The sequence below is a fragment of the Vidua chalybeata genome, chromosome 2, assembly GCF_026979565.1.
Source record: "Vidua chalybeata isolate OUT-0048 chromosome 2, bVidCha1 merged haplotype, whole genome shotgun sequence".
NCBI classification, from domain to species: Eukaryota; Metazoa; Chordata; class Aves; order Passeriformes; family Viduidae; genus Vidua; species Vidua chalybeata.
Genome location: NC_071531.1, coordinates 91428036 through 91446058, shown reverse-complemented (window position 1 = coordinate 91446058; position 18023 = coordinate 91428036). Strand labels below are relative to the sequence as shown.

At 36.4% G+C, this 18023-nt stretch overlaps 1 protein-coding gene across 3 annotated transcripts in view; it reads right to left on the bottom strand.

The window, feature by feature from the left end:
- Nucleotides 1-434: 434 nt before the first annotated feature.
- The window catches only part of WASF3 (WASP family member 3), a 67578-nt gene continuing 49989 nt past the window's right edge, over nt 435-18023 (bottom strand). For all 3 annotated transcript variants that reach the window (XM_053936298.1, XM_053936297.1, XM_053936299.1), the window contains 6 exons: nt 15587-15740; nt 15047-15164; nt 10413-10588; nt 7536-7799; nt 5238-5593; nt 435-4521 (listed from right to left, as the gene is read on the bottom strand). In XM_053936298.1, coding sequence (XP_053792273.1) covers nt 4364-4521; nt 5238-5593; nt 7536-7799; nt 10413-10588; nt 15047-15164; nt 15587-15740 — 1226 coding nt within the window. In that variant the 3' untranslated portion in view covers nt 435-4363. The remainder of the gene's footprint in view (nt 4522-5237; nt 5594-7535; nt 7800-10412; nt 10589-15046; nt 15165-15586; nt 15741-18023) is intronic.

Here is an 18023-nt window from a genome sequence, read left to right as displayed (position 1 = left end):
AATGAAAGATGGGCAATTGGGAGCCCACAGTTCTTCTGGAGTAGCCACACTTCCTTTAAAGTCCAAGGAAACTGGGAAGGGTGTTCAGTGGTAAGCTCAAGTCTCTCATGACTGTTCTGCAGCAGACACCAAGGCCTGAGGGATTCTAGTAGGGATCATAATTTATTTCTATTCCCTATATATCACATTCAGTGTTTTAAGTACCTGAATGCATTTCTGCCTCAATATGCTAAAAATTCTTGGGTTCATGTATCTATGTGTATGGACTCACTTTTACCAGGAATGCTTGACTCAGAAGTAAAATCCACATCCCTACAGGCCAAGCACTTTTCCCCAAAGCAGATTAGAGCAGGCTGAATTTCTGTGGTTTTCCAGAAAGAAAAAATGTGTAATGTCACCTTAAAGAAAATTCACTGTAAAAAACCATCTCTGGATAAGTTGTTCTAATATTTATTTTACTTCTTGGCTAGGTACTAATACCTCAGCTCAAAATTTAATTTGTACAACTTCAGCTTCCAGTCATAGGATTCCAATGAAGTCTTCATTATGATCAGGTTTACACTCAGTTCACAGTGAGATTTTAAACAGTTTTAGAAATTACATCTTTGCTGTACCCTTAGGTATGTTGTTTCAAGGAGAAAAGAACACCTCTTCATTATTAAAACAGTGCCCAGCACAGGAGAGAGAACATAGCTGAAAAATACACCAAGCACCAATTTCCCAAGGAGATATTTCCCTTCCTCACAACTCCATCTGCATACCGCAAATGAGTTCAATTTGGAGCTTGCGCTCAACACCATGTGCCCCCTCTTACAATAAAGGACATTCATCTTAGTAAAGAGAAATCTCAAATACCCAAAAATCCAGTTCAGCTTAGTTCCATGAAAATTCTTCAAAATGCAAAGGACAACCACAAAAGCTGTAGAAGCTACATGCTGAGTGACCATCAGTCCTAACTCCAACTGAGCTACAACAAGCAGTTATAAATGCTTTACTAAGAGAATTTTTGAACCAAAAAATTTCAAGCTTGCATATTCAGTTTTTATGTAGAACTGGTGCTAAGAATTGTGGTCTAAATTATTTGAATTAAGTTCAAATCAAAAAGTGGGAAATTTGAGCGAAGTAAGAACTGAGAGTCAGAGGACTGGAGTTTTCAGTTAAACAGAATAAAGATTAATTTATTTTCCCAAGAAACAACCAAGTCTAAGATGCATAAACAAATCTGTTTAATTTACAATTAACCTACTATATTACACAATTGGTTTATGTAAGTTCTTCCCAGTAGGATGAAAAGCCTCTCCTGGCTTTAATCTGATTACCATTAAAAGATTAAATTTAAAGTATTTTTCTAGTAGGCCTACATGAGTTTGTATTTATAACTATTGTGCTGGGTGTCACTAACCTACAAAGATAACTTCTTATTAAAAAAGTGGGCAAGAAGACTTGCTGATGTAACTTGTATTTTCTGCTTCTTTCTGGAAGCAAAGCTGGCATTTAATGCATTACACTGGAAAAAAAACCCTAAAGCTACCTGTAGGGAAATTTATACCTGCCAGGAACTTGGAGCTTGAATCAAGGCTGCAAAAAAACAAATATGGATGTTAGCAGGAGCAGCAGTACCTCAAGGGACTCTGGTATTGTAGACTCCATCCTTCATCCCAGGAACATCATGCCTTGGGATCAGAGATAGCATTTGCAAGTCTTATATCTTCACTTCTGTTATTGGCAAGTTAAAATAAAGATTAACAGCACAATCTTACTCATCTAAGGAAAGAAACACAGGTTCAAAAGTGAGATTTTATTCATATTTGTTACTTATGCACAACCCGAAGTATGATAAAACTGATAAAAACAGCCTAGAATAGTGTTTACATCACTAAATTCAATTCACATTTCGTCCATAAAATACCAAAAGGAAAATTACAACATTGCAGGTTCAGAAAAACAGGTTGGCTACTATGACTGAAAAATCTACACTATCTTCACTGGTCACAACTGATTGCTTGTTTAATGCTTATTACTTAAAATAAGCACAAATTACAAAATTTTAGACAAACCCAGCTTCTGTGCTCATAAAATATATCTTCTGTCATATCAAATTTCAGTAGATTGGAAAGAATTTTCTGTTGAGACATTTCATTTCAGCATGTATCAAAAGAACATCAAGAGTGCTCTCACCACCTATGCAGTGATGTAACACTGAGGTCCCAGTTGCACCTTCAGCTACCTCTCCAAAGAATCATTTTGCAGGCCACTGTGCAAGCACACCATGATGGTAAGGACAAGTCATCTTCAACACGATGATGAAAGCCACCATCAGGCTACAGCCTAAATTCTGTCCTCCCTGGTGGACACGCAGACCTCAGACTCCAGGACACAAAAATAAAGCACCCTTCAGCTCTGCATTTTAAGGCAAAGACAAAACCAGCTCCAAGTGGGACGGCGATCATCAAGTACCTTCAGCTGCCCCTGGTTACCAAGAGCTGTGGTTGCTCACCAGTATGCAGAGATTGGTCACACTTTGTGTCATAAATTTTACCACCAGCCCTGAGGCAGCATGTTATCCCTCTACCATAAAGGCAGCCACCAAGGATTGAAAAATCGTATGCAGATTAAACAGCAATGCAGTAGCCAACAGTTTGCATGCAAACATTGTGTTAGACTGTTACATTCTCAGGACTAAAACTGTTAATGGTGTAAACACAGGTTAGATAATCACCTTCCATTTCTCTTTTTATTTTACATACTTCTTGTAAGAACAGATGGGGGGGCCTCACAGAACAAAGGACGTTTACCAAATGTTAGACCTGGAATTACACAGATTTCTGTTACAAAGATTAAAACTGTGATCTGGTAAGGAAAGAAATCTTCCCCTATTATGAATAAAATTTAAAAGCCTCATTAGGCAGAGCAGCAGCCTGACTATTGGTCCAGAAAATAAAAGAAAAAAAAAAAAAAAAAAACAAAAAAAAACAAAAAAAAAAAAAAAAAAAAAAAAAACCAAAAAAAAAACCCTCAAAAAACCAAACCAACCAACCAACCAAAAAACCCAACAAAAACCACCAAAAAAAAACCTCCCAAAACAAAACAAACCATTTTAATACTGTACAGTTGATAAAAAAATGGAAAACAAGGAAAACAGAGACAGTCAAAGCAGACTTTATGGGAACAACTATGCCTAGGAAAGGACTAAGAAAGTGAATGTGTATATGTGTATATATATATATATATATATGGCATAGTACCTCAACAGCCATCAAAACTGCTTTAACTGCCTATGTTTTATCCATGGGATGTACTGGGAAAGAAATACATTCAAAATAAGAGTTCTGAGTCAATGTGCCACACAACTACACATGTACAAATCAACAACAACAGAACTTATTTACACACATTTATACCTACAGGCATAAAGACCAAGTTGAATACTTGTGAAATGTATCTGATTGCTAGATCCAGACTGTTCCAGTCTTTAGCAATAGCAGTAGCCTTTCTGCACTGCAACAGCCACAGGGTTTCCATCAGGTCTATCCTGCATCCAGTTGATCTTACTGTAAGACTGAAAAGCTCTACAGGTATTTTCATTTCCATTTATAACACGGACATGCATCTGCTACCCAGCAGAGACCCCACCTAACACTCTTCCCAACAAGCAGCCAGCAACTTAGAGCTGGTACTGTTGCAGACGTATCTGTCTGCTCACCAAATGTTCTTTTTGGATCATGTGGGTTCATTCTTCAAAGTATACATTTAATCATCTGCTACATTTTTAAGATAAAAAGGAAGATAGTATAAAATCAATTCTGTATGCATAAACACTTAAGCCCAGAAGTGGTTAAAAATAGACTAATGTGGGCATAATTAGTACCAAATAAAAAAGCTAAAGGTCACATTTATGGAACTCAACACTTCACTCAGCCACACAGTTAACTGCCCTCAAAGACTAACAACCAGACCAATTCACAAGTATCTAAGTTGTTTACATAATTAAAAGAATAAGATGTAAAGTCAAAAAAATATATTTTATCCCTTCAAGAACAGGAAAGTAAAATAAAATGCTGGTTCTGTAACAGTGCAACAACTGCATCATATTTTGCACGCAGCACAAGAGTTGCTACATTTAGTGGCACTTAAGTATTATGCAGTAAATACTGAAAGTAAGACAAGTTTCTGATCTGCATAAGCATAATCACATCATTATTACCAGAGTTGCTAAGCTACAGCATTCTGAATAATACCAATTCAATTTTAGCACTTCCCTCACTAGCCTTAATACATGTCAATGTCCTGCTTTACATCTTGCTAACAAAGCAATCACTGAAGCCAAGTATTTAATGTAGTTGCCAGCAGGCTTGGACCACGTTCAATCTGACCAGTCGTTCTCGTCAAACTCGGAGTCGTCGTCGGAATCGCTGTACTCCACTGCAATGCGCCTCGACAGGATGGTGGCCACGTCATTGCCAACGGGCTCGCGCTTCGCCTCCTGCTCACGCTGCTCCTGCACCTTTTTCAGCTGAATTCCTGCAGAGACAATCACTCTCAGAAAAGTTTTCCAGGCAAGAGATTTCGTATTTGACACTGTTATTGGTGAGTTTGTTGTATTCTTACAAAATACTCAGGAAGGAGGGGGAAAAAAGAAAGCGAGCATTGAGAGAAGAGAGCCTCCTTGAGCAAGGAAGAGGGAAAGACAAAAAAGGCAGATGGGAAATAATTCTCAGAGACTGAATACTTCTGGACTTCTAAAACTGTCAACAGTATGTTGAAGCTAAATATTCAAGACTGTAGAGGTCATTTTGATCTGAAGATGAAAGTTTTTAAAACTGTATTTGGAAATAGTGTTAGACCTACAGCTCCATATTATAAGTGAGGTCAGGAAGAGCCGTAAGTCACTGGTTAAAAAAATCAGTGGGCTGAAGCCTGGTGTTGGGTAATTCAGTTCTTCTGAACAGAAGCAAAAATCCATGTACTTGTACTGGCACTTTACATAATGAACACAAGTGCTGTGTTCATTAGATTAAGCACACAGAAACACTAGAACATGCTTGACAAAGCTGTGTATAGCCTTAGGTGCTAGAAAATGATCCAACCTCATGGCTGACAAATGTCAGAACAGGTGTGTGGTACCTGTGGTTAGTGACATCTTCCCAGCTGGGAAAAGAAGCCACAAACCCATTTCAGTGGAAAACACTGTGCTCTCACTGAAAAAAAGGAATACTTCAAACTCAGTGTGCACTTACCCATCCTGATGGCAGCCAGCAGATCACTCCGTGCATCGCTCATCGGTGCCTGCTTTGCCTCCGACGCTGGAGGAGCGTGCATGGGGGAGGAAGAGAGGGATGCACCTGCAGCAGGAGGGCCTGGAGGAGGAGGAGGTGGGCCAGGAGGAGGAGGAGCACTGACAACAAGCCCACCAGAAGGAGGAGGATGAGTAGCTGCATATGTAGAGCCAGTCACCAGTCCAGAATGGGAAGGTGGCACAGGAAGCTGAAGAGGACTAACAAATGCAGTTTGTGCTGAAGGAATCATAGGAGGGGGAGGAGGAGGGGGAGGACCTGTAGGATTGTAATAATCCACCATCTGAGCTGGGAGCATCCTATATAAAACAGAACAAAAACATTTAATGCATTCAAAGTTAGAACTTCCAAAATTATCATCCCTTAAACTGTACTCATCCAACCTCAGGTAAAACAAAAATCAGAAGTAATTTAAACTGGTGTCTTAAATATGCAAGTGATTATACATGTAAGAATTGTCAAATTGTCAAATGTTGCTGATTTGAGATTTAAGACAAATGTTGAAGTTAAAAAGGCAGTGTCCTTTCAGCACTCTACGAAGTGAACTTCTTTATCTTAACTCTCCTGCCCAGTTACATATGAAGCTGTATTTCTTATTAAACATCTACTCTGTGGGATTGTGAAGTGCAAAGTCTTTGAAGAAGAAGGGACCAAGAAAACTGCAGACTACACCCTTCAATTCCATAGAAGGTCAAGAGGTAACAGAGGACACAAACATGGAGAACAATGGAAAGTATGAAAGGGAAGACTTACCCAAGGGTAAATGTATCTCATGTGCTTCTGTTGTTTTTTTTAAGAGTTTCGAAGTTTTTTAAAAGTTTTTTATGTTTTTTGATGTTTACATATTTCTACTGGAGTTCTCACGCACTGTTTATGTAAATAATGATTGTTTTGGGGTTTTTTTTGTGGGAGGAGAAAATTGATAGACTGTTAGTTTGACTAGTGTAGCTGGAGAAGTAGCAATTTCATCCTCCAATTCACTTTCACTTTTAGAATTTTATATATTACGAGGTCAGAAATAAAAGCTACTTCCTTTTACTTTTTTGATCTTAGTGTGAATGCATGAGTTATTTCATGTCGTAGTGTGACATGCTTCTTCAGTCAAATTTATCAGTTTAAATACCATTTAATTAAATTGATACATTTGATCGATTCTTTAAATAGGAGGCACAGGGAAGAGCTCATTTCTTTGTTAAAATGTCATTGAAAGAAATCTCAATCAGAAAAAGAGAATTGGTAAGAGTTATGAAGTAGGTAAAGAACTAGATACAGGAGAGAGGAGTTGAAGCAAAGTGACTGATGACACTGAGTGACACATGCCAGTATATAACAACTGCAACACCCTGACAATGGTCATGGACCTGAGGATTAAGCCCAGTAATGTCTTACACATTGGAAACAACAGAGAAAGGGCAGGCTGGAGCAGTCACTCCTAACTGAGTCATCTGCAGCACGACAGCCATGAATCAGGCAAATGCTATCCCAGGATGTATCAAGCAAGGACGACAAATCTTGGCTTGCATGGTAAAAAACAACACAGGCAAAAATGACTATAACTTTCCTGGGGTTACAACTTGAAAGTTTAAGCTATTTACACAAAAGAACAGACACAGGCTCATTATAAAACAGATGTTTTCTTGCTACAGGAGAACTAGAACTCTGGAGCAAGCCTTCTTTCAGAATGCATTCAGGCAAAGTGTCTACACAGGCGTTTGATAAATCTCTGTCTTGAATTAAAAAGTGGCATTCCTCCCGTGGCAGTACGGAATTTGTGTCTGAGGAAACCCCTTCCAATTCTGTCACAAGCTTCTCTAAAAAGGTCTTTTAGGGATTTCAGGGATGCAACAAAGACTGCCAGATTAATCACAATCAACAATACTCTTTCTGCACATTTCCTGAAGTTTAACATATTCTCCAAATTATCCTGCAACTACTTTCCACTTTAAAGGAAAATTATCCCTTCTTCAATATTGTATTAGGCACCCATAATATTTTACAATCATACCGACTTCACTAATACACACTTAATTCAATACAAACTTGGTTATTTCTGCTTTCACAATTTCTTCACTTAAATTCAGTTCATACATAGTAACTATACCAATTTTCTTCTGTCCTCCCCAGGGAGGTAACTAATGTATTTGGGGTCTTTTTCTTTGATGCATTACACGTTACAATGGTTACAAAAAACATGCATTCCTCTGGTTTTGCCAAGAATCCCCTAGAATAAATCAGACTTACCCATATTCTGTTGGTACCACAGGTACTGAGCTGTGCTGGCCATCTGAAGGCTGGGGTGGAGGTGGAGGTGGCTGCTGAGGTCTGTTTAAAGTGGCGTGTCGGACAGTAGTGGAGGGCGGTCTGTATTCATGCTCATGGCTTTGGGATGCTGCCATGTACTGTGGACCATCTCCTGCTCCATAGGAAGGCATTGCTATCTGCTGATGGAGGGAATGATTCGGAGTAGCAGGATAAGAATAATCCGTAACATCGGATGCGTGGGACCTAAAATTAAAGTAAATTGATGCAGAAGAGCAGATTATGTGAGTGTAACAGGGCATTGCCTAAATAACTGACACAACAAGCTAAAAAGAATACAATCAGCATTATTTTTCTTGCAAGAGGATTCCCCGATTTATCAAGTACCACTCCCTTTAAAGTCCACAGAAAGCACAAGAATTTTAGTAGCCATAATGAAGCTTATGGTTTTTGTCAATGATTTTGACAGTCCGTTGTTTGAAATGGCAATACTTACCAGCCTGCCTCAAGTTAACAATGGCAGCAGAAAAAGAAAAGCAATACTACAAGCACTCGCAATTATGCAGAAGAACATATTTTACCAATGCAGAGAAAACCAATTTTGAAAGTTAGAAAATGCTTTTTATTTTGTTTGCACAATTAATTTTGTTGGAAAGGCTTAAAGAAACTGGGAAATGTAAGTATTAGTTGAGCAGAGAGTTCATAAAGATACAAAGTCTAGGATGTTCTGTCAAATAAGCCCAAGAGAGGGAGCAAAAGGATCTTTTCATCCCATTACTGTGAAGACTTGTTTTAGTAATGAACAATGGTGCAGCCTGGCTTTTAGTGAACACAGTGAACTGATGCACTTATCTGTGAGACTGGAAGCAAGGTAAGCAACAAAAAGCCAGGGCTTTGAGCAAAACAAAATAACAAACCCTTTGGGCATTTTGTCCTCTTTCATGCTTCCTGCCTGTTCCATTTTCTTTGCGTCACTCATGAACTCAATGCCCATTTTCCTTCTCTCCCACTCTTCTTTTCTTGTTCTTACTTTTCTCACATTAATTTGCTGGTTTCTGTTTGGATTCAGCTTGTGTTTCTCTCTCTAAAGTACAATAAGTATAACAAATACATTGTAAATTGCCACAGTCCAAACACCGGGATGTCAACATTTAATGCTTAAGTCTTACAAGTAGCAAACACCAAGAAATATGACCTTTTTTTTTTAACTTTAGCAATAGGGAAAAAAAGACAGTATAACCAAATATACTTATTTGGGACCTGACTTACAAAACATTGCTCATGCAGTAGCTGGCAGCATGAAAATGTCTCTCAGGCCAGTACATATTTCTTTATGTATGGGGTTTTTTTATATAGCTTAAGACTACTCCAAGGTGATAAAATAGAAAGCCCTCTCTCCACCTCACTACCATTCTCAGAATTAACCCTTTACGGATGTAAAACAGATTTCAGGATTCAATCTCAGATATTTGATTCACTGAAATGTAAAATACACCATAATTTATAAAATATAAAAGGCTTATGTAAGTACAAGGTATCTGTCACACAAGCAACATCAAAATCCAACACAGATGCATCTCTACGATTTCTGCTTTAAAAAATCCCACAGATTGTGAATACTACATATCTGCAAATAGCCAAATACATGTTGACATTGCTGGGAGATAAAAACAAATAAATTCAATATGATAATTTAAACTCAGGAATCCTGGAAGCAAGGTGTTAAATCTGAAAAAAAAAAAAAATACTCAGAAAGTGTGAAACAGAACTCCTGATGAAAAAATCCACAGCTTTTACTAGATCAACCCATGTAAAGCTATGTCAGTCTGCAGTGTTTCATTAAGACTAACAGAGACAGAGTTTTGCATTAGAAACTGTAAAATAAAACCAACCAAACAACGACTTTTAGACAGGGAGGGAGTCTAAACACATTTTTGAAAGACCAATAGCAATATCAAGTACTATGTTTCAATTACAAGTTCATTACTTTTCACTAAAACCACAACATTGCAAAGTTCTGAGCTGATTTTCTTCTTTTAAATTAACCTCCTACTGGACAGTGGACTAAAGGTATCAGTCCACACTCTTGCAGTGGTAGCTGCCTCCTCAACCTAGCCATTCAACAATTTAAACACCTTTTCCAGTGGACCCTATTTATTTCTACGCTTATTGCTAGTACTTAATCACAACAGACATAGGAAATAAAATAAGTGGAAAAATCCTCTGGTGAAACCAGCTTAGTGTAAAAACTGATACTTCAATGCACATCAGTTAACTCCCACTGAGCTCAAAGGGAATCTCAGTCAATGAAGATGAATTCTGCTGAGTATCTCTAAGCAGAATTTTTTGTTATTTCAAGCAGTAACATCTCATCTGGTTTTGTAGCTTGGTTTTTAGACTAATGTAACATCAAAAAGCTGAACTCTTCTTCCACCGAAGCATTCCTTACAGGCAAAAGTATTCTCGACTGAGTAGATCACAGAAAAATATTTATTAAGCTACCAGCAGAGCAAACAACAAACTAGACACTAAGGAAGAGCTACTGACATTATCTAGTAGAGGCTTAAATTATTTGTAACTACAGCTACTGAAGATGAAATACAAAGCATGCAGCAAACACTTCTTTCTCTGCAATATATAACATTAAGATGACAAAATGCTCATGTGAAGCTGAGGAAGAAAAAAATCATTATGGAATTTGTTATGTCATTTACACTTTAAAATAAATTTGAAAAGAATGTTTTAAACATGCATTGTATGTTTTGTCTAACTAATCCCATCCTACAAAAACACCTAATTCTACTCAGTATTGCTGAACATACAACTGTGGTATAACAAACAGCTTTGCTGTAAACAGACCTAGTATCTGGGGACAGTGATCCCTCGGAAGATGCTCCATGGTACAGACTTTGAGACAACCTGTTGTCAGGTCTAAGCTCTTTGTCATATGCCATCATATTCCACTCCTGGCGTCTGTTCCTGGCTTTTCTAACCTTTTTCACCTCACGGGTGGTGCCATCTATACGCTTTTGCTCCTAATGTCCAAACAAAAGAAATAAAGCATGCAAAGAGAGAGAAAAAAAGGAAAGGGAAAAAGCTGGTTAAAATGTAGTTAGAGTGCATGAAAATAAGACCAGATTTACAGATGAAGCCAAGTCTTCATAAAATTTCTCTGCACTAAAATATCTCCTTACACTATGAACCTCATTAGTAGCAGGACTTTTGGTTTGCCTTTGTTCTGTAAAGATGCATGCTCTACTTTGATGCCGATCTCCCAATTCTCCTAATACAAAAATGTGACCAATTTTAAAAGCCAGAAAGTTTAATTTTTTCTGGTATCATGTCTTTTATTTAGACCACCCTAAGGCACTTGTAATTTTCATCTCCTGAAAATCAAATTTCTGAGAATGTTAAATAAGCTCAGGACTATTCCGGTTATTCATTATGGTCACAATCAACAGGGCCAGGGGAAGTATGGAGAAACTGGACACACTTCCCTAGTCTATGTGAAATTATTTTTGTTTGTTTTAACTTCCTCTCCCTTCTTAGCTCTAATTAACTACCAAAATTCCTCCTAGTTTCTCCTCATCATTGATTTAAAAATTAATTACACTAGTTCTCTCTGCAGTGAGTCAGTAATACTCAGGCCAGCAGTATGGGCAAGACGGCTTGACAGGTTCATGACAAACTTGGCTGCTTTTATCTTTCAATGTAACATCAGGCTCAACCAATGTCAGTGTTTATCATATGTATTTGTCTTTACCTCACTGACAGCAAGATCTCCTAATATTGGGACCCAATGCGTTCACACCTTGGAAATATTGTACTCACCTACTTCTGACTACTCAGTATGAATATAAAACTCATACTGGTGCTTCAGCACAAAAAATGAACAAGATTGCTCAATTCAGACTGAGAAGGGTCTGTGACTCCTTTTCTCAGTATTCATGGGAACATAGGGGTTTTTTTTCAGTCACCTCTAGATCCCACACCTTAGAATACATGTCTGATCTATTAGGAGGTTGGTATTAAGCCTTTGGCTGATAGAAAAATAGTTTCTCAGGAAAGAATTATACTGCTATTCTGAGAATGCAGCCAATGAATTGCATTGAGAGAAGAGCTTGGTCAAATTCTGGTAGGCAAGCCTTTTATTGGGGAATCTAGCCCCACAAAATAAGGGATAATAGTTGGAAAGCTAGCTCAACAAAAAGTTCATCACAGATGAACACAGGTTTTTTATTCCAACTGTCGAACAGCACTGAGTAAGTAATTTTGATATAATGTGTTTGGCATTACATAACTAATAAAAAAAACCGAATAAATGGTTTCCTTGTCCTTGTTTTGGTTCTCCTGCTTGTTCATGCATGTTTGCATGAGGGACCTGCTGACACTGCTAACATTTAGAATGACAGAAAAGATTTCTTGAAGTTCAACGCCAAATGTTTTGACAACTCTTGCTCATTTCTACAGTAAACACATTTTTGGTCTGATTTATGTTAAATATCAATGATCATCTTGGTTCTTAATCAGTTCTCTCAAAATATTTTTCCTCCATTAAGTTTTTAGAATCACACCCTTTTTATGTCTGATAACCACTTTTTCATCAAATTCTGCCAATACCAGATTTGAAGCAGAAAGGACACATATTTGGTCATGCTTTATTTTAAATATATAAAGTTTTGCTAATTTCAATGGCTGAATATATGCTTGTTAAAAGCTTTTCATCTGTCTTTTTCAATTACTTGTTGCAAATATTTTGGGTTTTTTAATTTTTGACTTTTATCCTGATTCATTTAAGATTTTGTTACTTGAGTCATGTTGTATTTCAGAAGAAAGCTCAAGTAAGTGTTTTCACTGAAAACATTTAGTTTTGTCTTCTTTCATAACAACAATTTTGTCATCTGGGGGTCATAACTACGTATTTCTTACAAGATTCTAAATAAAATATTCACATTTTAACCAATATATGATGCTACTGGGAAGACAATCATTTTGATACAATTCCTGTACAATCATGACTGCTTACATGACTGCTTACAGTTACTGCTTACTCTTTAGAAGCTTAGTTTTAAAGAGATCACCCTTTTTTTAATGGAAAAGTAAATACATATGGATGCATAAACAACAAAAAGTAAGTACAAAGCTTAGCTGGTTTTAATTGGATCAGATTTCAGCTGGACAGGTTGTTCCAGATCAGCATCTGTAAGCACACTTGAATCCTTTTTACTCAAGCAGTACTAAACACTACTGGTAACAATATTTTGATTAAATATTTTATCAATACATCTCTAAAACATTAAATGTCTTCCAAAAGTGGGGCAGCCCTATTACTACCAGCTGACAAAACTACATGTACCTCTAAGAATAGTTCTAAGTTGTTCCAGCAGCAGTTTCATTCCCTTGACAATGGTGACAGCTCTAGCTTTACTACCAAGGGCAAAGATGACAGCGTTTTAGGGGGGCTGAAGCCTTTCTAGATAATTACAGGTGGAAATATTTCTCAGAAAATTAAAGTAATATTAAGAGGAGTTACGTTTTCTTAACTGTAATAGAAGCTGTGGCAGACAAGTGGGTGCTGTAGATTAAGCCAGAAAAAAAGTCATTCGTGTTGGCAGGAAATTATTTCAGCAAACACAAAACATATTAGAGCCTTCAAACAGGGTTAATTTTAAGTTTGATATGTGCATCAAGAATTAGCAAACAATATTTTAAGCATCTTAATAAAGAATTAAGAGCTAGTAATAAAAAGCAGCTTCAGCAAGTATTTGCAATACTTTCAAAAAAATGGACACACAAGCCTAGAGTATTTTCCTGACCACAAATTTATAAAATCCTATCAAAACATAAGTCATCAAGAATGATTTCTGAAATTCAAGCTTTCCAAATCTAAAAATTATACTTGCTTCAATAGCTAATTAGTCTCAAATAAAAAGTCAGTACAATAAAGAGCAAATTAGAACAGCTTATCCTTTGTTTAATCACAACTGCACTACCTACAGTCATTCAATTTATAGTACTACTGGTACATACCAAGTCAAAACTGCACTGAACTCTCAGACACTGATCTATGGAAAGTAAAAAATAGGCTACACAGATTTTAAACTTAAAGAATTAAAATTACATTTTTCTTCAGAAAATTTGCCTGAAAGAGCAAAATCAGAGGAAGCCTGTCAGATATTTTCAATTAAACTGTATACAGAAACAAAAAGCATGATATTTGAGGCAAGAAAATTAAACAGTTCATAAACCTCCTGCTGCAACAGCTCAAGCACTTAGGGCAAATTATCAAAATAATACTGGAAAACTGATTCTTCTGATTCCCTAGTGCAGGGACTACGCTCAGATTTCACCAAGCACCTAAAAAATTGAGGCTAAAAACTAGCTGTATTTGGTCAGCTGAGGAGGATGGCATTTAGATATCTAGCTTGTACTTTGTTAAACAATACACATTTATTTCACCCGCACAGTTTCTCAACAACTATCAAATTTTGTGCTTCTGTAGAGCACAAATTGAGTAAAGAATTCTCATTTAATAGATTGAAAATTTAAGTTCAGCTATCAAATTGTTAATAAATGCTCTGGATTCATTCCTGGTTACTGCTACCATAAGGACCAGAACAAAAGAAAAAGGACATTTGGTTCAGCAACCTGTGGAACAAAGCGTGCCTGGGAGACATCTCACCCAAACCATCCTGCTCTCCCAAAGGACACAGATGATAAAATGCATGAAAACCATCTTCTGGAAAGCTAAACCTGAGATTTCTTTCCATCACAAAATTAACTTTATCCACGCAAACTCAAGTCTATGCTGCTTTCTTCTTAGTTGGACTTGGCATATATTTAATCAAAACATATAGCACTTCAGCTAGAATTTATCAAGGGGTATTTCTGTGATGTTTGGCTATAATCTGACATGATTGGAATTGAGCGTATTTGTAGACTGCAATAAGAAAATTAAAATTTACAAAAAATATACTATGGATGGAAATAAGCAGGATGTGTTGCCTAAGTCTAAAAGTAACTTTTATATATAAATTAGTTTTGTAGAAATAATTCTACAGGAATAGAGAAATGCTCAAGTGATTTTATTAATTCTTATAAAACCATCTCTATTTTTTCCTTTAAAATCAGAACGGAATAAATGGGACACTGGAATGGAAAAAACTCTAATTCCAATTCCTTTCCTCTCCCATTACAGTGTCTTTTTCTGGAGCATAACAGGGCCATTTTTTCTGGGTACCAATAAACAGATACTGGCAAAAGATTCAAGACAGCATCTTGGAAGATAACCACAAGCACTCCTAAAATTCAATTTGCTGCCTTCTTAAAATAGACAGGATAAGCTATAAAAATGGAATGCACTAAATCTACAGCCACTCAAGAGGAACAATCTTTCCATGCACACAAACTAAGTATGACCTGGAAATTTTTATGTTCGGACAACTGCACATAAAGTTGTAATGCAAAATGTGCTATAATGTTTCTGCTTTTACCTTTTGTCTCCTCTTTTCTTTTCGCTTATCTTCAGTATCTTGTAACATTTTTTCTTTCCAAAGATCGAAAAAATAGGAAGGATCAGTATAGAACTTCAATCCATCTTTCTTATCATCCCTGGAAAAACAGCAGAAGAAAAGCTAAAAATACATGAATTAGTATGTTTTAAATCCAGAAAACTTACATTTGATAATCATCCAAGCCTCAAGTTGATCAATAACAACCCTTACTAACTGGATGTCTATGAACAAATACCACCACTGTCTGTAGCAGCAGAAAAAACACATCCCTTGGTCATAAATCCTACACATTTACCTTCCAATTAAAAATTCTTAAAAATTAAATACACTGCAAATGCTGTGCTATGCCATTCTTAAAAAAATAAATAAATTGTTTATTGCAGATTACGTTTCATCAATATTGAAAAATAAAATCTCAATAATCAATATAGCTTTTCCCTTCTGCTATAATTATTCTCTGCATACAATTAGGAAATAAAGGGCAAAGTACAAGCAGGTAAATAATCAATATTTCCTTACCTATAAGGTGAAAGAATATTCAGAGGTGGTGGTTTGTCACTTTGATTATAAATATCAGCCACCGGGTTCGGAATGCTGTTCTTTGAAACTACCTGCTGGTCTTGAACTGTTGAGCTCTTGAAGGCTTTTTTCATGTTGATGTCCTGTAAGGATACTGTTAGAAACAGAAATGTATTTACCATAGGTCTGAAACGAATGAAAGTGGATACACAACATCCATTTTTCACTAATTTTTTAAAATATTTTGAGCAAGTTAACAGAAAGACAGGTTTTCCCGTAGTGGGTAATCCTGACATTTAAGTGCAAAAGGCATGTAAGAATGCCCATAATAAAAAATATTTAAGTCTCACTTGGTCCAGAACCTCACTTAAAATAATGGACTGTATCTTGGAAGATGATGCAAGAATGCCGTCACATGCAGATGTCCAACCATTTCCCCTTTTTATAAGACTTACCCTGGAGTTCTAATGGCAGAAACACTGGCTTCAAGACTGAAACACAAGGTCTGGTATTCCTCTGACACAGTGTTTTTTATAATTGCACATGCCATCTATATAAATTCCAGCCTATTCTAAGTATAATTAAATTAGAGCTGCGGCAATCTCTTGTGAGAGACAGACTTCCACTTATTTTACGCTCTTTCAACTCCTATGTCTTCCCATATAACTAAACCCTCCTTGCTTTTAAGTTTTGTTCATGTCTCTACAGAGAGAAATACTTGTACTCTCGTACTTTCATTTTATCTTTCCACATACACAGCTCTGGGGGAAATGACACCAGGCTTTTCTTTCTTTCTTTTCAAATGAAAGGTTGAAGTTGGTTTTAATTGTTCCTGTCACTTTTATCAAGACTTTCTTTCACTCTTAATACAAGTTTTCATGAGATGCAGCCATCATTGTTAAAGAAGCTCGAGTTAAAGGCCAATCACAGTTTAGAAGTGGCAGTAAGCTCTTGCTATCATCTTCCACCGCTAAGCACGTGAAATACAGGTTTTAGACTGCAGTTGAAGAGGATGTTGAAATCTTCACTGGGATGTCTACAATGACACTGACCACTCCTGGATTCTATCCAAGTGTTTTATAAGAGTGTAAGCTGTAGGACTTGTGCAAACAAAATGCACCGGCTTAGACTCCTTTTATTCCCACTGACATTTCATCTAATACTTCTTGCCCATTCATCCAATTTATTGAGTGTCAAGAACAAACTGTGAGAAATTTCACAAGGTAAATTAACAGTAATGGCCAAAAATGTAGTATACTGATGACCTGAAAAAAGAAAAAGGGATGAAATTTTACACTGTTAATTGTCTGTCATGATGGGCACCAAATCCCACTCAGACTTCTCTGCCCAACTATTTTTGCTATCTGTGCTGAGGACTTGCTTCTCGCTCCAACAATTACTTAGTTTCTTATGTAACTTCTACAACAGCACAAAATTAAAAATAGAATATTTCATGTCTAATACTCATTCCCCCACTCACATCATCTGAAATATCAAAACATCATTTATGAAAGTACTTTCTATTTAAATCTGCCTGTAAGTAAAAGGTAGTTCAGACAGATTTTTTTTAGATGGGTATATCTGAATTGTTTCATTCTTGTTTGATAGAAGACATTCAAAAGAACAAAAAAAATTCTGGAGATTTTTAGAATAGGTTATTTATATAGTTTTTAAAACTTAACCTCAATTATTTTAAAATTTTTTAAACTGTAGTTTTTTTATATATAAAATATTTTTATACACACTGTATTAGTTATAGCTAATATAAGAAATCGCTGATGCAATCAAATCTGAAAGGCTTTTTAAAACAACCTTGCAACTGACATTTTGCTTAAATGCCAAAGCTATCCAGAAACATTCTATTTTTGACAGTACAATGAATTATTATAAAGACTTCAACTTCTACAGCAGAAGAGCTAATAAATTTACTACTGACTCTAAGGTGACAGCAGTTTGTATATACAGCTTATTAATATGAAGCTTGATTAGCAATGCAAGAGTAACAACTGCTGTCAATTTAAAATAAACACTGATTAAATTCTCAGTCCATACACGAGTTTCCCCTTCCAAAAGATTGCTTTTAATTATTCTCCAAACTCTGAAAACTAGCTGGGTGGTACTGTATAACACTAATGAGACATTAACTAGGCATTAAAAAAAAAGAGGGAAAAAAAACCACAAACCAGCAAAACCAAGATGAAAACTGTCATTTCCAAAAGTACAGTATATTAATATCATCTAGTTTGCTCATAGTACCAACACAATATGCCTCAAAAACTAAGCTGAATAGTGATCCCATAGGAGCTTATTTTATGTTCTCATAAAGCTCTTGACTCCTAGGCAGCAAAATGCAGGTGCTTGTACCAAAAAATCAGAGTGGTTTGGTTTGGAGGGGATCTTAAAGATTATCTCATTCCAAAACCCCTGCCATGGACAA